The 19,070-nt window shown below is 28.8% G+C and overlaps 1 protein-coding gene across 1 annotated transcript; it reads right to left on the bottom strand.

The window, feature by feature from the left end:
- Positions 1-574: 574 nt before the first annotated feature.
- Positions 575-967, bottom strand: OCT59_023390 (uncharacterized protein; the record flags this gene model as incomplete). Its single annotated transcript, XM_025310591.2, has 1 exon — positions 575-967. One exon carries the CDS (start codon positions 965-967, stop codon positions 575-577), a length of 393 nt encoding a protein of 130 aa, XP_025180925.2.
- Between the last annotated feature and the right edge of the window lie 18,103 nt (positions 968-19,070).

The following is a 19,070-nucleotide window of genomic DNA, read 5'->3' as shown; positions in this document are numbered from 1 at the left end:
TCGATATATAAAGTGTGTTCATGGAATTAAAATCAAAATAACGAAAATTGTTCTTAATTAAAATCATTGGCTAAGTTAATCAGATCACAATTAATTTAATTAAATTAATTTTTAAATGAGATGCGCATTGTAAATGTTACAACAATCGATACATGCTATAATAAAAGATATATTTGCAACGTGTAATAAATTACAAAGTAAAAAGCATGTGTACCGATAATTTTACATGTAATAAAAATGGAAATTGTTTTATTCAAAAAGTTAGAATCGAAAAGGAATTTTAAAATATATATTATTCACGTGATAATAAAGTCAATGCGACTCGAATTAAAAGAATTTTTTTTTTATTCGCAAGTGTTTTCATATACATATCCAAACATTATTTCATTTCTTATCTTTCTTAATTATAAAGGCAAATTATAATAAATTTGCAGTTAAATTTGCATTCGTTTTTATTATTTTTCAAATACTTCTTGTATATTACTTTTATACATAAAGCAAATTATGTAATACAGCCTACTCTACAAATGATACATAAATATATTGGATTTAATTGTAGAATAAGTATTAAAAATCAAACAAACAGTATTTTCATGTTAATACTTCTTTTTACTTTTTTTCTTTTTTTGTTTTTTTTGTTGCTTTTTTTTTCACCTATTTTTAATTTATGCTTTAATGATTCCTTAATTATATCAATATCAAGATAAGCCTCAGATGATTTTGCCCATTCCTCAGCTTCTTTATCAAATGCATGTATTGGTACCAATTTGAAAGTATTCTCATTGACATAATAAAGATTTTTCTGATAATAAAGATAATTTGTTAAAGCTTCTTCCAAATTATCTCCTTTGCATATCATAGTATCATCTATGCAAGACCAATAATAAATGATACCACTAGAATCTTCTAGCCAAAAGACTGAATCCTCACATGTAAGTACAAGACAAAAATCAGTAATACCATGCATATTAGCAATGAAATATCAGCCAAGACATTTTTGTTTGTTTCATCACGATATGGTTGTTTATTCTTCAATACTTTAAGTGAAGGTAGATCTTGAGTATACTGTATTTCATAGTCATTCTGCAATTCAAGCAAGAAACTTTCACCTTTTATGTCAATGTTACTATTGCATAAGGTAGCTCATATCTCTGTAATTTTAGATGGAATCATATATTCATTTTGGCATAATTTTTAAATAGCCAGGACTCTTAATCCTCTTTCAAATTTCCACTCACATCCTAAGAAAAAAGATGATGGTGTATTAAATCAATTTTCTGACATATATTTATTATTTGTCTTTTGGTATTCCTCTTCCTTATTAGCAATGCTCTAAATGAGATTTTTATAATTTTCTAGTATTTTGATTTTCATGCTACATTTATTACTGTTGTATAGAAAAAGGTAAGAGTATTTCATATAATGGCAACTGGAATCATTACTCCATTTATATTTATTTTCAGATATTTCAAATTCCTACCCTAACATCTTGAAATTTTTTATTAGTAATCTCTAAAATATCATACAAATATTAATACAACACTTATTTAAAATATAATATAATATTTAAATTATATCTGTAAAGTATTAAGAACATCTTGTATAAAATTTCAAATTTTTACTTATTCTTAGAAGTTTTTTTAAATACATTCATAACTACAGTAATGCTTTTCAGGTTAAAAAAAAAAAGACAAAGACTCATTCCAGTAAAGATAGTGACTTACTTCTTCCTTAATATTTATATTATTTAATCTATACATACTATCCAGATTATTTTAGACTGCCATAATTATAAGTAAAATCCCAAATTCAATTATAACATCCCAAATTATTTTGGCATTTTACATATAGTAAATTATATATAAATTGAATGAATTACAGCATTCCAAATTATAATTATAACATCCCAAAATAATTTGGACAGCATATATAATTTAGTTAAATATAAAACATAGTCTTAATATAATATATCCAGTAAAAAGTTTATGTTGATTTTTTGTATAAAAAATGTAAGTTATAAATTTAACATGATTATGAGCATCCATTTGTACAGTATTTGTAAACAATTTGTAGTAAACTTGTAATGTTTTATATAGAAAACAAAGTAAATTTGTCATAAACTTGCAATGTTTTTATGTAATATTCAGAATAAATTTGTATATTATTTTTACATGTTTGATTTATTATTCATATACGAATTACTGTGTATATATGAAGTATAATCTTTTAAAATTGATAAAAAATATATGAGAATTGATATCTTTATTCAATGATTTAAATTGGTGAAAAAAATTAAAAATAATATAAGGTAAAATGAAATATAAAAAAAATTAAGTTTTTTATGTAGCAGAACAAGATATAGTTTTACTACAATAAATTTCCCACCTAAGAAATTTTTGATTGTAAAATGAGCTATTGGGCTTCTTTTAAAATTGGATGATATTGTGTACTTTATTGTACTTGTCAAAGACTTATATAATGATCTATAGAATATCTTTGGTTTGCTGAGATTTTCTGGCTCATCTTTGGCCACTTGGCTTAAAATTACGATTTCCATAAATGTGAAAGTAAAGCTCCGACAGTCGAACTTTCGGCTTAAGTGAATGGTAAGCAATGAGTCCAACTGAGCGATAAATTGGCTCGTACGCTCGCAGCTTGAAAAGAACTGCAGTAGGCAGCTCAAAAAGCTCAAGCCGGTAATAAATCAGTTCAAAAAAGCTCAAGCCAATAATAAGCTTGGCTTAAATAGCTCGAAGCCTGGCTCGATTTTAAATTACTAAAATTTGATATAAAATATTGTTTATTTTATTATTTTATTATTTATTATTTAAAATTTAACATTTAATAATCAAACTAACAATAGATATAATTTTACTTTTATATTAATCATTTACAATAGTTATTCCACCAAAACCCGATTTCCACCATCCTTTAAGACACATTACTTTTTGAATTGATTCATCTTTAAGACTACAACGTTTTTGAACAACTAAATCGGTGCCACCTGAGAAAATTCGCTCTACAGGTGCACTAGTGCTATAAAAATAATAAATTATATAAATAAAATAATTAATAATAGTTTATTGATCGGTAATTTACTATTTTCGATATATATATATATATTAACCTCAATATATAAGTAATCACGCGCCATTTGCACAAATTCGGTACTACTTCGTGCGCCTATAAAAATTAATTTAATAACATTAATAATATAAAATAATAATATAATAAATAATATTATTTATATACCTTCCACCATGCAAGAATATCTGTTTTTCCGGGAATTATTTTTTCATCTAAGTATATACTTAATTCATCATTATTTAATTTCCGTTTCTTAAATATATGACCGAAAATTTCATCATCATCATCATGTGATTCTTCATTATCTGCACTATTTACTTTATACGTTGACTTCCATAATTCAACAACTTGTTTTTTGGCTTCGAATAAAGGATTCCTCCCATTTATTATCCCTATAATATTGAAGTTTAAGGCGAGGATCCATCACTATTTAGTAATAAATTATAAGAAATAAATTTAATATTTAAATATCATAAAATTAGACATAATGATAATGATAAACTTGCCTGTTGCTACTGTATAAACTAATGCACCTGTAAATGCATAATATTGTTTTATTTTTTCGATTGATTCATTTAATGCTACTACAACTTCATTCTCTTCGCCTTTTTCACTTTCCTTTTTTTCATACTCGTCTTCAAGCTTATCTAGCAAATAGTTGTATATAGGAACACTATACGATAACGTTGGATATTGCTGTCCAGTGCTAAAATTAGTACTCTTTTTAAAACACTGTAAATAAAAAGATAAAAAAAGATTTAATTTCTTGAAAATATTTTTTTTATTATTTTTCGTGTATATTATTAATCAATAAATAACTAACCTGCAATATCTCATGTACTTCTAAAATACAATTCCATTCCTCTTCTGAAAGTATATACTTTCTTAAATCTTTATCAGCTGATGCGGTATTATGAAGAGGCTGTATAATTAATTATTAATTAGAAATTTAATAATTTTTTAAAAAAATTTAAATAATAAAACTAATATTACTTGTTTCAATTCCAATGCACGTGTTATCATGTCATCAGTCGAATTCCATCGCGTTGACACATCCGGGATAAGTTCAAGTGGTTTAATATTAGCAGCAATACATTGTTGCTTAAGTTTTTCTCGGCGCTGTGGAGATGCTCTAATTTTTACTATAACCTTGCGAAGCTTTAAATTTAATAAATTAAACAATTAGCAATTATAAAATTGGTATTTTTGCAATAATATTTATTACCTTATATATAGCATCTTTCAAATTATCATCATTATCTTCGGATACTTCAAAGGTATTTTCATCTTCATATGATATTTTATTAGTCACATAAAGATGATCTATTAATTTTTTTGCGCCTAAATTTATAACACGTGCAAGGCATCGGACGCGATGATTATTTGGATCAAATATTATATTTTGTAATTTTAAAGACTGCGAAATGTTTTCTAGCATCACGTCCATGTTGGAAGCATTATCACATCCAATTGCTAAAATCTATATACAATAAAGAATAAACAATTATTAGTTAATTATGAAAAAAAATATAAATTGTAAATAAACAATTAAACATTTACTTTTGTTGTTATACCAAACTCTTGAAGGACTTCTAAAAATCTTTGTGATAAATTAGCTCCAGTATGGGATCCTGATAAAATACAAAAATCCAATGTAGTACATTTTAATTCCCATTTGTCATTTATCCAGTGAACACTTATCCCAAGAAATGGAATTTGATTCTTGCTGGTCCAAGCATCCACTGTGAAAGATAGGCGACCGGGTGCTTCCTATTGTTTTTATTTGGATTGATTTAATACCCATATAATATAAAATCATTACATATAAACATTAGTTATTAACCTGCAGTTGTTGTCTAAATACATCTTTTGAAGTTTTAAAGTTTTCAGTTAAATCTCGTCGTATAGTATCAGCAGAGGGAATGTGCATGCCTGGTCGAATAAATGTCATCATGTCTCGAAATTCCCTATTTTCGGTCACATTAAACGGTTGATCATTATTAACTACCCAACGAATCAATCTTTTTCTATATCCTTTTTGGCTAAACTAAAAAAATGATATAATTATATTGATATATTAATAATAAGGATCTTTAATATGGTATTAAAATAAATATTAAACTTACATTTTCTTTTTGATCAGAAATTACGAACTTATCCATTTCACCGATTTTTTCCTCTTGTTTTTGAGTTTCAGCAACAATTTTTGGGTGGTGTTTATTTATCATGCCTTGTATAACGTAGAAGTTGATTTGTTTGAAAAACTCTTAGGACAATAGTTGCAATAATATTTTGGGACTTATAAGTAAAAAATTGATAAACAAGGGATCTTTTGCTGCTTGAAGAAGAATTAGTATCCGCTTCAAGTTCTAACAATGGAGTGGGAACGGGAATAGGTGAAGAAGGGTTGGACATTATTCGGATATATAAATCTTTTTATCTTAAGAGAAAGCCGTCAAAAAAGAACCCGTAAAAGAATGACTTAAGTTGGATTATTTTGCATGGATGATAACTGAAATTATCAACTCGAATTTTTTTTTCCATACAGACGATAACTACTTTTAAATAATTAAGACACGGAAAATTAATAAAATTGGCTTAGCTAAAATTAGTTTAGCTACCAAAATTAGTTTAGCACAGTTACTTTTCAGTTTCACAGTCAAAATTAATATTACGGTACATCTTTACATGTGACTTATCGATCCGATTTACCGATCGATAATCTTAATTTTTTTTCCTTCCTTCAACTTTATACATTAAATTTGTAGCGCTTTGTATATTTTTTAGGTTTATTATTAAAAAAAAAACGGGTTTATTTTTTTTCCTTTTTCGTTAAACGGTTTCTTTATTTTAAACCGTTATTCATTTTTATTTTTTTTTAAAAAAATTTTTTTTTCGTTCAAACGGTCTTATTATACCGTTAAATTTTTTATTTTATTTTTATTTTTTTCCTGGACTTGGAATTCCATAAAATGGTAAGTTACAGGGGGAGATATTATATTAATAATTCTTTTAATATAAGAACGTTAACTAACGTTCTGTTCTTTTCTTTTTTGTAGGAAGTAGGAACGAATCTTTCGGCACACAGCTTCTTGAGGTAATGTGAGGAAAGGGAGGGTTTTTCAATACAAGAACTACAAGAACGTTATTAACGTTCTTTACCTTTCTTTTTTGTAGGGACGGACCGGCTTCTAATGTTTGAAGGTAATCGAAATAATTTTTTTCTTATAATTTAACGAAACGTTACTAACATTTCGATTCTTTTTTTAGATTTGGAAGGTCCGGATTTGGAATGTGTGCAAGTATATGTTAGCGGGAATTGGGGAGTAATTTTTTTTTAATATATAGAAGAAAAGTACTAACGTTTCTACTATTTTCTTTAGGTTGCCGGACTCTTTAGATGAACCCGGGATAACTAGGTTTCGGTTGCTTGTTGGACATTCTGAGGCGGTAATTATGTATGAAAGGTTGGAGGGTAAAACTTAATGATAAAGTAAAATAGTAGACTTGATAATTGCTCATAATAGTAGTCTGAATAACGGAAAGGGTCAGACGGAAGTGAAATTAACAAATAAATGTTGAAAAAATGTGTGCCGGTAATTATAATTTATTAATTAAATTAGATTTTAAATTAAATAAATAAAAATTGAATAAATAAATAAATAAAAAATAAATAAAAAATATTCTACATAAATAACATAATTATGTCAATTATAAATACAAATTATAAACAAATAGTAGCTCGAGCTCAGCTTGGCTCGAGCCAAAATTTATTGAAGCTCGGCTCAGCTCATTTGTTTCGAGCTAAGAATTATTATAGCTTGGCTCATATTGAGCTGAGCCATAAGAATTTGTGGCTCGGCTCGGCTTGGCTCAGTACATTTTTTCGAGCCAAATCAATTGCCCAAACCTACGTAGCTGGCCAAGCGGCTACGCGGAGCTTTATGTGAAAGTCAATTCCAAATTGTTTTTGTACATTACTGTGAATATACACAGGCAATCTCGATAAATCGGATCAGTTGGTTCCAGTAAAAATATCTGATATATCAAGACATCCGATATATCGAAAAAATCTCGCCAAACCGGATTTATATAAAAATATATGAAAAATCCGAAATACCAAGAAATCACGTGATTTTTCGTTCAAAATTTTCAAAATTTTATTCAAAAATGAATATAATTTTATTATTATAAAAGAACTATCTGTCATACATTAAAATCAAAATATTCATTTAGTTTACTTTGCCTTTTTTCATTTATATTATCAAAAAAGATCCTTTTTTTCAATTTAATTAAATTTTTCATTTCTAAATTACCAATTTCTAAATCTTTTTGTTGAATATATTTAATTACATTTTCAATGCTATTTAATGCAACTATTGTAGAGATTTCATCTTGCTCCTCTTCCTCTTCAATTTCCCTTTCATTTGTTCCCTTTACAACGTCAACAATTTCTTGTAATGATAATTCCTCTTCAGCAGATGCTCTATTATCAATATTAATATAGTCATTCACAGCTAAAGGATCTACGAATCCTAACTCATCAATTAATGATTATAATTCATGTCCGATATTATCTTCTTCATAATCGGAATTGTCTGAACATTCAGAATCTTCCATATTATTATTGGGAAGGATTCCAGCTTTAGCCCAACTGTTAAGAATTGTTTTTTTAGATACTTTTTTCCAGGCATCAGCAATTAAATTGATTGAATCAAAAATATCAATTGGGGGTGGAATGGGGTCTCCCTCTTCATAAAAATCATAAGCTTGAATACAATTTTGACATAGCAATTTGCGATATTGTGCTTTTAAACTATAAATAATGCCTTGATCTAATGGTTGAAGAAATGATGTTGTATTTGGTGGTAAAAAATGAACCTTAACATTTGAAAGACTATTGATGTTCTCAGATTCATGACATCTAGCATTATCTATTAGTAAAATAATATGCCGATTTTCTCTAAGCATTTTGGAATTTAATCTTTCAAGATAATGTTTGAAAATACTTCTTTGCATCCAAGCTTTAGAGTTCCAATAATACCAAACAGGGAGAGATCTTTTTCAATTCCCTTTAATGCACGTGGTGTTTCATATTTATGAATAAAAACTAAAGGCAATCTTTCATCACCAGAAGCATTACAAGTTGCCAAAATACTAACACGTTCTTTAGGACGTTTTTTACCAAGTACAGGATCATGTGCTATTGTTTTGGATGGTTCTAAACGCCAAAAAAGAGCAGTTTCATCACAGTTCCAGATATCTTTTAGTTCATATGCTTGAAGAATTTCTCGTAATTCAGCTCTCATTTGTGGAAGTTCATCAATAGGAGCACTGCCAGCTTCTCCTTTTTTTTTATATGTATGCAAATTATTTCTCTGTTTAAAGTTGCTTAACCATCCTGCAGATACTGAAAAGTTGGTGATATCAAGTAAGTTAGCACACTCTACTGCTTTTTGTTGGATAATAGGCCCATTTATAGTTAAATTTCTTGAAATTTGTTGATCAACCCAAATGCTTATTACTTCTTCTAGTTGTGGATAAACACTAGATTTTCACGAAAATTATTTGCATTTGGTAAAGTGGTATCAATGGAAAGCCAATGTTCTGATCTTTTTAAAATATCAGAAACTGTGCTAGTGGAAATTCCATATTGTGCTGCTAATTGAACACCACTAAGTTTTTGATCTCTTTGTTTTTCGCAGAGTTCTTTCTTTTGAGCTAATGTTAAAGATTTCTTCTTTTTATTATTCGTATCTTTGTTTTCTCTCATGCTAAAGTATATTTTGAAAAAAAAAACAGTGAGAAAAATTGTTTGCCTAATTAATAAATGATTGACATAATTATTTTGGACTCCGAAAAAATTAATACGTCATATCAAGATTTTTTAACTATAGTTGATCTAGAATAAAATCCGATTTACGAAATATCGAGATTTTACTAATAAAGTCTGATATATCAAGACTGTTTTAATATAGATGATTTGGTTCCAGAAGAAAAATCCGAAATAGTGCCAAATCCGGTTTATCGAGGATCCGATTTATCGAGATTGCCTGTGTACCTCCCATTTTTTAAGTTATAATACCTTTCGATATTTCTAAGTCAAGAAATGGTACCTGCGTACCTTATTGGTATTTTTAAAAAAAAGAAAAAAAGCAAAATATTAATAAATCGTTTTGCCAAAAAAAATCATTTCATCAAAATTTTGCTAAAAGAATTAAATTCAAAAATATATATAATCTGATTTCCTTTTCCATGCATCCAGACCTATCTAAAAAAAAAGATAGAATTTGAAACATCAATATACATTTCATCATAATAAATAAACTAAAATGAAAAAAAAACTTATCATAACGGTATCCAAAGAGATTTGAAGAAATATTTATAAAAAAAAGAACTATTAATATCTGTTTATTAATATTAAAGGAAAAATTTTAAAATTTACAAAATGTCATGTCCAGGAGACCAAAAAGCCGCCTAAAAAAAAAAAAAGAAATAAGTAACCACCATTTTTAAGAAGAAACTAAAAAAAATAATACTTCCACTAAAGTTCCCGTTTAAAGAGCTGAAGAACTGCCTAAACGAAGAAAAATAAAAGTGTTAGAAAACATTTCGATAAAGAATAATTCAAAAAAACCTCTACCCTACCAAATTGTTATGCCAAAATTTCACGTCCAAGAAAACCGTAAGAAGTATCTAAAAAAAAAAGAAAAAATTGTTAAAATAGTTAATTAAGATTTAAGAAAAAAAATTTCCCATCATTATTCCCATAATACTCAAAGTCTAAAAAAAAAGTAAGAAAAACAACTATTAGAAATTGTTCATTAAAATTAAACAATTTAAAAAAAAGATGAATTTACCAGAGATTTGCACCAAAAGAGAAAAACGCTTAAGATTTCTTTAACAAAAAGTGCAAGAGAAGCAGAAAAAGAGAAAGAAAAAAGAAGGGAATGTAAAAGTAAAGGAAAAAGGAAGGAAAGGAAAAGGAAAGAACAAGGGAGAGATGAAGGAAGGTACAAATATACATAGCCTGGTAAATCATCAGCCAAAAACGTAATTTGTAATTTGAAATATGTAAATAATTACATAATTTGTAATTAATTATATATAACGTAAATAATTACGTTAATCGTAATTATTAATGTCTTTGTGTAATTACGTTTAACGTAATTACTGTAAATACTATTGGTAATTAATCACATGATATGTGAAAATGTGAAAAAAAAATGCTGAAACTGATAGTTCAGCAGTTTTACATGTAAAAATGAAAAGAAAATCGCTAAAACTGATAGTTCTGGCATTCTTTTTGTAGAAATAAAAAAATGCCAAAACTGATAGTTCTGGCATTTTCACTTGTAGAAATGAAAAAAAAATGCTGAAACTGATGGTTCTAGCGTTTTACTAGTAAAAATAAAAAAAACGCCAAAACTGATAGTTCTGGCGTTTTTACTAGTAAAAATGTAAAAAAATGCTGAAACTGATAATTCTGATATTTTACTAGTAAAAATGCAAAAAAAATGCCAAAACTAATAGTTCCGGCATTTTTACTAGTAGAAATGCAAAAAAAATGCCTACACTAATAGTTCTGGCGTTTTTACTAGTAAAAAGGCAAAAAAAGCCGAAACTGATAGTTCTGGCATTTTTACTAGTAAAAATAAAAAAAAAATGCCAAAACTGATAGTTCTGACGTTTTTATTGGTAAAAATGCAAAAAAAATGCTGAAACTGATAGTTCTGGCATTTTTGCTTGTAAAATGCAAAAAAAAAATACTGGAATTATTGGTTCCAGTATTTTTACTAGTAGAAATGCAAAAAAAAACGCCAAAATTGATGGTTCCAACGTTTTTACTAGTAGAAATGTAAAAAATGCTAAAACTAATAGTTCTAGCATTTTTACTAATAGAAATGTAAAAAAACGCTAAAACTAATAGTTCTGGCATTTTTACTAGTAAAAATAAAAAAAATGCCAAAACTGATGGTTCTGGCATTTTTACTTGTAAAATGCAAAAAAAATGCCAAAACTGATGGTTCTGGCATTTTTACTTGTAAAATGCAAAAAAAGTTGCCAAAACTAATGGTTCTGGCATTTTTACTTGTAAGATGCAAAAAAAATGCCGAAACTGATAGTTCCAGCATTTTGACTTGTATAATGCAAAAAAAATGCTGAAACTGATAGTTCTAGCATTTATATATATAAAAATGCAAAAACAATAAAATGCTGATATAACTTTATATAAAAAAAGCACATGACTTATACTTGTAGCCAAAATCTTTTCATGTGATTTTTGGCCATGTCTTTAAATCAAAATTAAGTTAAAAAATGATAAAAATTAATCTCTACATCCAGCTAAAACTATAATATAAAGTCTTTGGAGTTTCAGATGGATTTCTGGATAGTTTTTAATAACTTATTATAATTAAATTACTGAAAGTCTGAAACCCTGTCCAGCTTCATAGAGATTTCAGCTACATGTATAACATGACTCATGATCAGCCAATAATATTTACGTTAATTACGTATGACATAAATAATTACGTATTTATGTATTTTTCAAAAAATCTGGTAATTAATTACCAGAATTACGAATTATGTATTTATACGAAAATAGAGAATTACCAGGCCATATATAGGTACAAAGGAAAGTAAAAGGGCAAACGAATTGAAGGAAAAGGGAAAAATGTAAAAAAAATTTAAAAAAAAAGTTTAAAAGAAAAAAAAAGTTTAAAATGAAAAAAAAGTTTAAAAGAAAAAAGTTGATTGAAGTCATCGAACTGCGGATTATATCATATACTGATGTACAGTCATATTTTTATAACGCGAAAATCATTACAAAAGTAGTCTGAAAATCAATATAATTAATTTTTCAACTAAATTTAAAAAATTGAACAAATTGTACGAATTTTGTTTAAATGAATATAATAAATAATAGTTACAAATTTAAAATATAAAAATTGTACAATTTCTATTTATTAAATGTAATAGATCTTACAATAATTGTACATTTAAATTTTACAAAAAAATAAAATTTGATTCAATTATACGAATACTGAATGAAAATTGGACAATAATTACAAAAACTAAACAAAAATTGTACAATTTCCATATGATGACTTTTTACTGGGATAATGTAATATGCAAATATTTATATGACATCTATAACATCATTGTGATTGTATATATTACTAATTTTGAGTATGAGATAAGGTAAAATCTGATTAGCTAATCATCTTGTGATTGAGAAAATCCATTTGAAAATAATTTAACCATTATATTAATTGTAGTTAAAGTTACTTTTAACTGATAATTAGAATTTCTATATATATTTGTCTATATATGTATATATACTTGATTTTTTCAAACACAGGTCAAAAAGTGAAAAATCAGGCACCAATCGGTCACCAATCAAGTAGCTGATTGGTGACTGATTGGTGACTGATTGGTGCCTGATTGGCATTTTCGCCAAATACTGTCACCAATCAGGCAGTTTGCTAACTTTTGATCTAGTGATCAGAAAAGGATGAAATATAGCTCATTGGAATCGTCTCAATAAGATGAATCTAATGGTAGTAAAATCACATTTTTAGAATTAATAGTTAATAAAAAATTAAATAAAATATAAATGATATATTTTTATTTTTACATTTTACTTAATTTCTCATCATGTATTAATCCTAAAAATGCGATTTTACTACCATTAGATTCGTCTTGTTGAGGTGATTCCAATGAGCTATATTTTACTCTTTTCTGATCACTGGATCAAAAGTTAGCAAACTGCCTGATTGGTGACGGTATTTGGCAAAAATGCCAATCAGGCACCAATCTGTCACCAATCAGGTACCTGATTGGTGACCGATTGGTGCCTGATTGATGCCTGATTTTTCACTTTTTGACCTGTGAAATTATATATGGAGTAAGGATGGGTCTGCAAATGATTTTTAAAATCTGCAATATTGCAGATTTTGGAGTTGAATTGCAGTTAGTAACTCGCAATTCTGCAATTCTAATTGGCTGCCCATAACTAAAGATGTTAGCCGTAATTGATTGGCCGATGCCGTAATATTACAGCATAAAGCATTACAGTTATGACACTTTTCGTAATACTGTAATTAGGCCGTAATGCTGTAATTGGGTCGTAATGCTGTAATTAGGTCGCAATACTATAATTAGGCTGTAATGTCGTAATTTTTAATGCCATAAAAATTTAAAATAAAAGTAATGAATTATAAAAGTAAATTACAATAGTTTATATGTTGTGTAATTTTAATTTTTAGGGGTACATAAGACGCGTCGCGTTTTTTTTTGTATTTTGTATACGCGTTCATGTAAAGAAAAAAATTATATAATGAACTAAAATCCCTAGGGGTGGGTGGTCGGAAGTGGAAGGAGGGAAATATTAAGTTTTTTTCAAAAAATTTATATTAAATTAGCATAATATCTTTAATAATTAGATGATTTTATGCATAATTTACATATAAACTTTTTTACAAAAAAAAAATTATTATTATTATTATTATTATTAATATTATTTACCCCTTAAAATTGAAATTACACGGTCACATATTTCCTAAAATCTGAAATCTGAAATCCGAAATATAATTCCGGCCAAAATTAACGTAATTTCACTTAAGACCACTCCAATTTAATAGTTTGTTTAACGTCACCACCCCCTACATTTTTGAAAAATTTTTAAAAATAAACAAACATATGTTATATCACGTGACTTATAATAACATCACCAATCTGTATAATATTTAAAAGAATTTCTTTCCAGTGTATTTGAATCTACCAAAGAAAATGGTATAATTAATAAAAGTAATATATGTAAACTTATTAATTGCATTATCTGTAATAAATTAAGATGTATTTTTAGTAAAAATGCATTGAGTAATAAAGAAAAAACTATGTTTATTTTTAAATGTTTACTTAATTTGACCCCCTCCCTCCCCTCAATTTTTATATAAAGTTAGGACGTTAAACAAACTATTAAATTGGAGCAGCCTAAACATGTAATTTCAGCTGAAAATCATAATTCAGCCAAAACGGGAATCCAGATCTTTCCTTTTTTGGCGATAGCCATTCCACAAAAATTGATTTTAGTGGGAACGACACTAGAATTTTGTGTAACAACACTTTCCTTTTTAGGATATTTGTTAATTTCTGCTAAAATTAAGTGCATAATTCTGGCCGAAATTACATATGTAATTTCGGAATTACGGCATTACGGATTAGTTACGGCATTAAGACCTAATTACAGTATTACGACCTAATTATGGCATTACAACCTAATTACAGCATTACAACTTTTGCTTTTTAATGTAGATAGGTTGCAACCTATTACATACGACATCTGTAATATTACAGTTACGGCTAACATCTTTACCCATAACTGTTAGTTATAAAAATGTCAGAACTATAGGTTCTGGAGTTTTCTTTTAATTTTTTATATAAAAACGCTAGAACTATGAGTTCTGGCATTTTCTTTTAATTTTTTTTATATAAAAAACGCTGGAACTATAGTTCTGTCATTTTCTTTTGATTTTTTCTTATATAAAAATGCCGAAACTATAGTTCCGGTATTTTCTTTAATTTTTTTTTATATAAAAATGCTGGAACTATGGTTCTGACGTTTTCTTTTAATTTTTTTTTGTATAAAAACGCTGGAATCATAGTTCTGGTATTTTCTTTTGATTTTTTTTATATAAAAATGCCAAAACTATAGTTCTAGCATTTTCTTTGATTTTTTTCTATATAAAAACGTCAGAGCTATGGTTCCAGCATTTTCTTTAATTTTTTTTTATATAAAAACGTCAGAACTACTATAGTTCCAGCATTTTCTTTTAATTTTTTTTTATATAAAAACACCAGAACTATGGGTCTTAACGTTTTTTTAAATTTTTATATAAAAATGCCAGAACTATAAGTTCTGGCATTTTTTTTTGACTTTTTTTTATTAAAATGCCAGAACTATTTGTTCTGGCATTTCAATTTTTATTTTTTTTATATAAAAACGCCAGAATTATTAATTTTGGCATTTTTTATTTAATTTTTTATAAAAACGCTGAAACTATTATTTCCGGCATTTTTTTTTATTTTTTTTATTAAAATTGCCAGAACTATTAGTTTCAGCATTTTTTTTGCAGTTATAATAAGAGAAAATGCCGTTTCTGACAGTTTTTTCCAATTACCGATCCATCTTTTTCTAAAAAATAAAATCATTTTTTTTAAATTTTGTTAATGAAAAATGATTTTTTTTTATGATTAATAATAAGAGGAAATATATTTTTTATTAGTTAAATTAAAAAATTATATTTCATTAAAAAAAACTTTGGTTTTTTTTGCAGACATTCCACAAATCCGCAAATATTCCGCAATCTCGCAAATATTCCCAATTGAATTGTGGTACTTTGGATATTTGCAGATTTGTGGAATACCATATTTTGCTGATATTAAGCACCCCAAAAATAAGCACCTTCACATTTTAAATAATACCAAAAATAAGCACCCTATCAGAAAATCAGCCAAAATGGATCACAATAATATTTATCACTGTTTAATTACAAATAACGGTTTCACAAATTATTTATTAATAGTGGCTTAGTTATAAAATTTACATCATGAATTATTTACACCCAATCATTTTTGTTAAAATCAACAAATTCGCTATTATGCATGGCAAAATTTACCTCAATTTCGAAAAAAGGATCATCTTCCAAGGTGATCGTTTCAAATCTTTAAAGTAGAAGTATGCTCTGAATCTGGTCAATCTGGATATCCGGTCATCCATCCAAAATTTGACCAGATTCAGATTGATCCGGATAATTTATCAGATTGACTGGATGGATCAGTAGGACAATCTTGGGGGTTCTGGGACAGCGGCTATCACATAAGTCTAACCATAATTTAGTGTACCCCCAGACCACCTAGCCTTGTTTTCTGATATGATAACACTATACCTGTTTTTCTATCCCCAGACCACCTAACCTTGATTCCCGATATGTTATTGCTTGATAGCTAAAAAAGAACCCCCTAAAGCGTTATAGATAAGATTAACATCATTTATTCCTAGGCATTATTACCACGCATGAATCCATTCCAGGGTATCATAATTTTATGCTATATCAGATTGCCTTTATAAGTGCCAAAGGTATGAAGGACACGAAGTGTCTGTAATACCGATGGCACGATTCAGCAATCCATTGTGGCATACTATTTTTATGATACTCTAAAAGGGATTCATTCGATGATTTAAGCCATTCATGCTCTAACCAAAAATGTATAGCAGGAAGGCAACTAGACATATTGTAAAGCTTTCCCTGCTATACGAAAAAATCTGGGACAGTGAAGTCTAACCAAAAATCTGACCCAGGTCTAACCAAAAATGTATAGCAGGAAGGCAACTAGATATGTTTTAAAGCTTTTCCTCCTATACGAAAAATTCTGGGACAATGAAGTCTAACCAAAATTTAACCCTAATCATAAATTGCTCTGATTCTTTGACGAAGCCTATTTTCATACCGATTTTGATAGTAATAAGATGGGAAACATTTTAGAATTTATTAATTGAAGAAAAAAATTTTTAGGTTATTAGTACACAACCAGTATGGCAACAAGTAATCGAACTTGTGATAGATGTGGAAAGGCTTTTGCAACTCCACAAAAGCTTCGTGGGCATCAAAATAGAAAGTTTCTATGCAAACCTGCAGCTAAACCTCAGGATCCCACACCTGAGATTGTACAATTGCAACCACAACCGGAGCAACTCCAGGATCCCACACCTGAAGTTATCCCATCTCATACAGAGAAAACTCCTAACTTAACAATTGATGAACTAGCAAAATGGTTAGCAGGACCTGGTGATTACAATCAATATACTCCACGAAGAAGAAGAGCTCCACAAACAGATAATGAATGGTTTGCTTATATGCAAGGAGATTATAGAGGAAGATGGTGTGATATTCAATTTGTAAAAAGAGGTCATGATCCTGCACGTCCACATAAATCTCTAAAACATAAGACAGTATGGCAAGCTGATCTTAAACCAAATGTTAGAGATATACCATATTTCCCAAGTATAATAGCTGATACCCGTCAGAAAATAACAGAAATTCTTGAGAGTGAACTTGAAGAAAAGGGGCAAATCAAATCAGCTATCACTATATTGGCTACATATACAGATAATAGTGGAACATATAAGCAAGTTTATCATAGAGGAGTCATGCGTGTACTTCTTTTAAAGAATGATATAGATGATCATTTAACGAAATCAGCAGTGGATATCACAGATAAAATTGTCAAATTTATGAAAGGAGGGTCTGGTTGGAAAATTGTTAGTATAGATATATTAACTATTGAGACGTATACTTACCGCCGAGCAGAAGGAGGCTCATACATTCTCACACCTAAGGCACTTGCAAATAAGAAGTGCACTATCAATCCGGATAACAAAGATCTCATAGATCCGGACACAGGTTTGCCTTCTGAAAAATGTTTGCAAGGGGCTTTAGGTGCTTACTTTGCATATAAAGATGGACATACACAAAAACTTGAGCGAATCTTTCAGGCAGAAAAATTTAAGCCATACTTGGAACAAGTCAATCTCAATGCAATTCCCATGCCCACTCCTGTTTGTCCACGCATATTTAGCAAGATTGAGGACCTCAATCCTGAGATCTCCATTAATGTATGGGAATGGGAGGAGAAAACTGGTATTCCAAAACCTGTTATTGCAAGTAAAAATTACAACCGTCAACATATCATTCACCTCATGGCCCTTACAGATATTACAAAATCAGATGAAGGGAAGTATGGTCAGAAGAACCACTTCCTTTGGATTAAGAATCCTGATGCTTTAATATACAAAGATACATCCCACAAGGGAAAGAAGTATCTTTGCAATCGGTGCTTCCAAAGCTTTCCATCGTCTAAATCTCTAACTAATCATCAGGAATGGTGTTTTGGATTAGGTGAGGCACCACAAAGAGTTGAGTTACCAGTTAAAGGTAAGAATGATTTTGAGGAGTTTAAGAATTTTAACCGAACAATGTATGCTCCATGTGTAATTATTGCAGACTTTGAGGCTGATAATAGAAAGTGTAATGAAAACTATGGTGGAAATATGCATAAGATTATGGAGCAAAAGGCTAATAGCTTCTGCTATATGGTCCACTGGATTGAAACTGATGAGACATGGGGGCCATTTTTATACCGAGGACCAAATGCAACAGAAGAGTTTGTCCGCAGACTTGATAAAGAATTAAGAAGGATTAATGATGTTTTAGAAGTAAAAGTAGAACGTATTGTAACAGAGGAAGCTAAAAAGGAATTCACTGAAGCAGTTAATTGTTGGATATGTAATGGAAATTTCGATCAGGACAAAAAAGTTTGGGATCACTGCCACATCACAGGTAAATTTCGTGGGGCTGCTCATAATGCATGCAATCTTAAGCTTCAAATTGAAGCATGGAAGACTCCAATTCCTGTAGTCTTCCACAATTTCCGTGGCTATGACTCCCATTTAGTTTGTGAATCTGTTGGACGATCAATTGGAGCACATTAAATCAAAGTTATTGCAGAGACATTCGAACGTTACAAATCCATGAAGGTAGGGCAATTCAAGTACATTGACAGCATGCAGTTCATGGCCTCCAGTCTTGCAAACCTTGCAAAGAATTTAGGGACAGATAAACCTCTCACAAAGCGACACTTTAAAAACTTCTCGTCTGAACATATTGACCTAATCACACGTAAGGGGGTTTATCCTTATGAATATATTGATTCACATGATCGTTTCAAGGAGACAGAACTCCCATCTATTCATGACTTTTATAGTACTCTTGGAGGAGAGATCACTCAGAATAATTACAAACATGCACAAAAAGTTTGGAAGGAATTTGGCTGCAAGAACTTGGGCGAGTATCATGACCTTTACCTTAAGACTGATGTTCTTCTCCTAGCAGATGTCTGGACAAAATTTCGACAGACAG

The sequence above is a fragment of the Rhizophagus irregularis genome, chromosome 4 (assembly GCF_026210795.1).
Source record: "Rhizophagus irregularis chromosome 4, complete sequence".
NCBI lineage: Eukaryota > Fungi > Glomeromycota > Glomeromycetes > Glomerales > Glomeraceae > Rhizophagus > Rhizophagus irregularis.
This window is presented reverse-complemented; position numbering and strand designations above follow the sequence as displayed.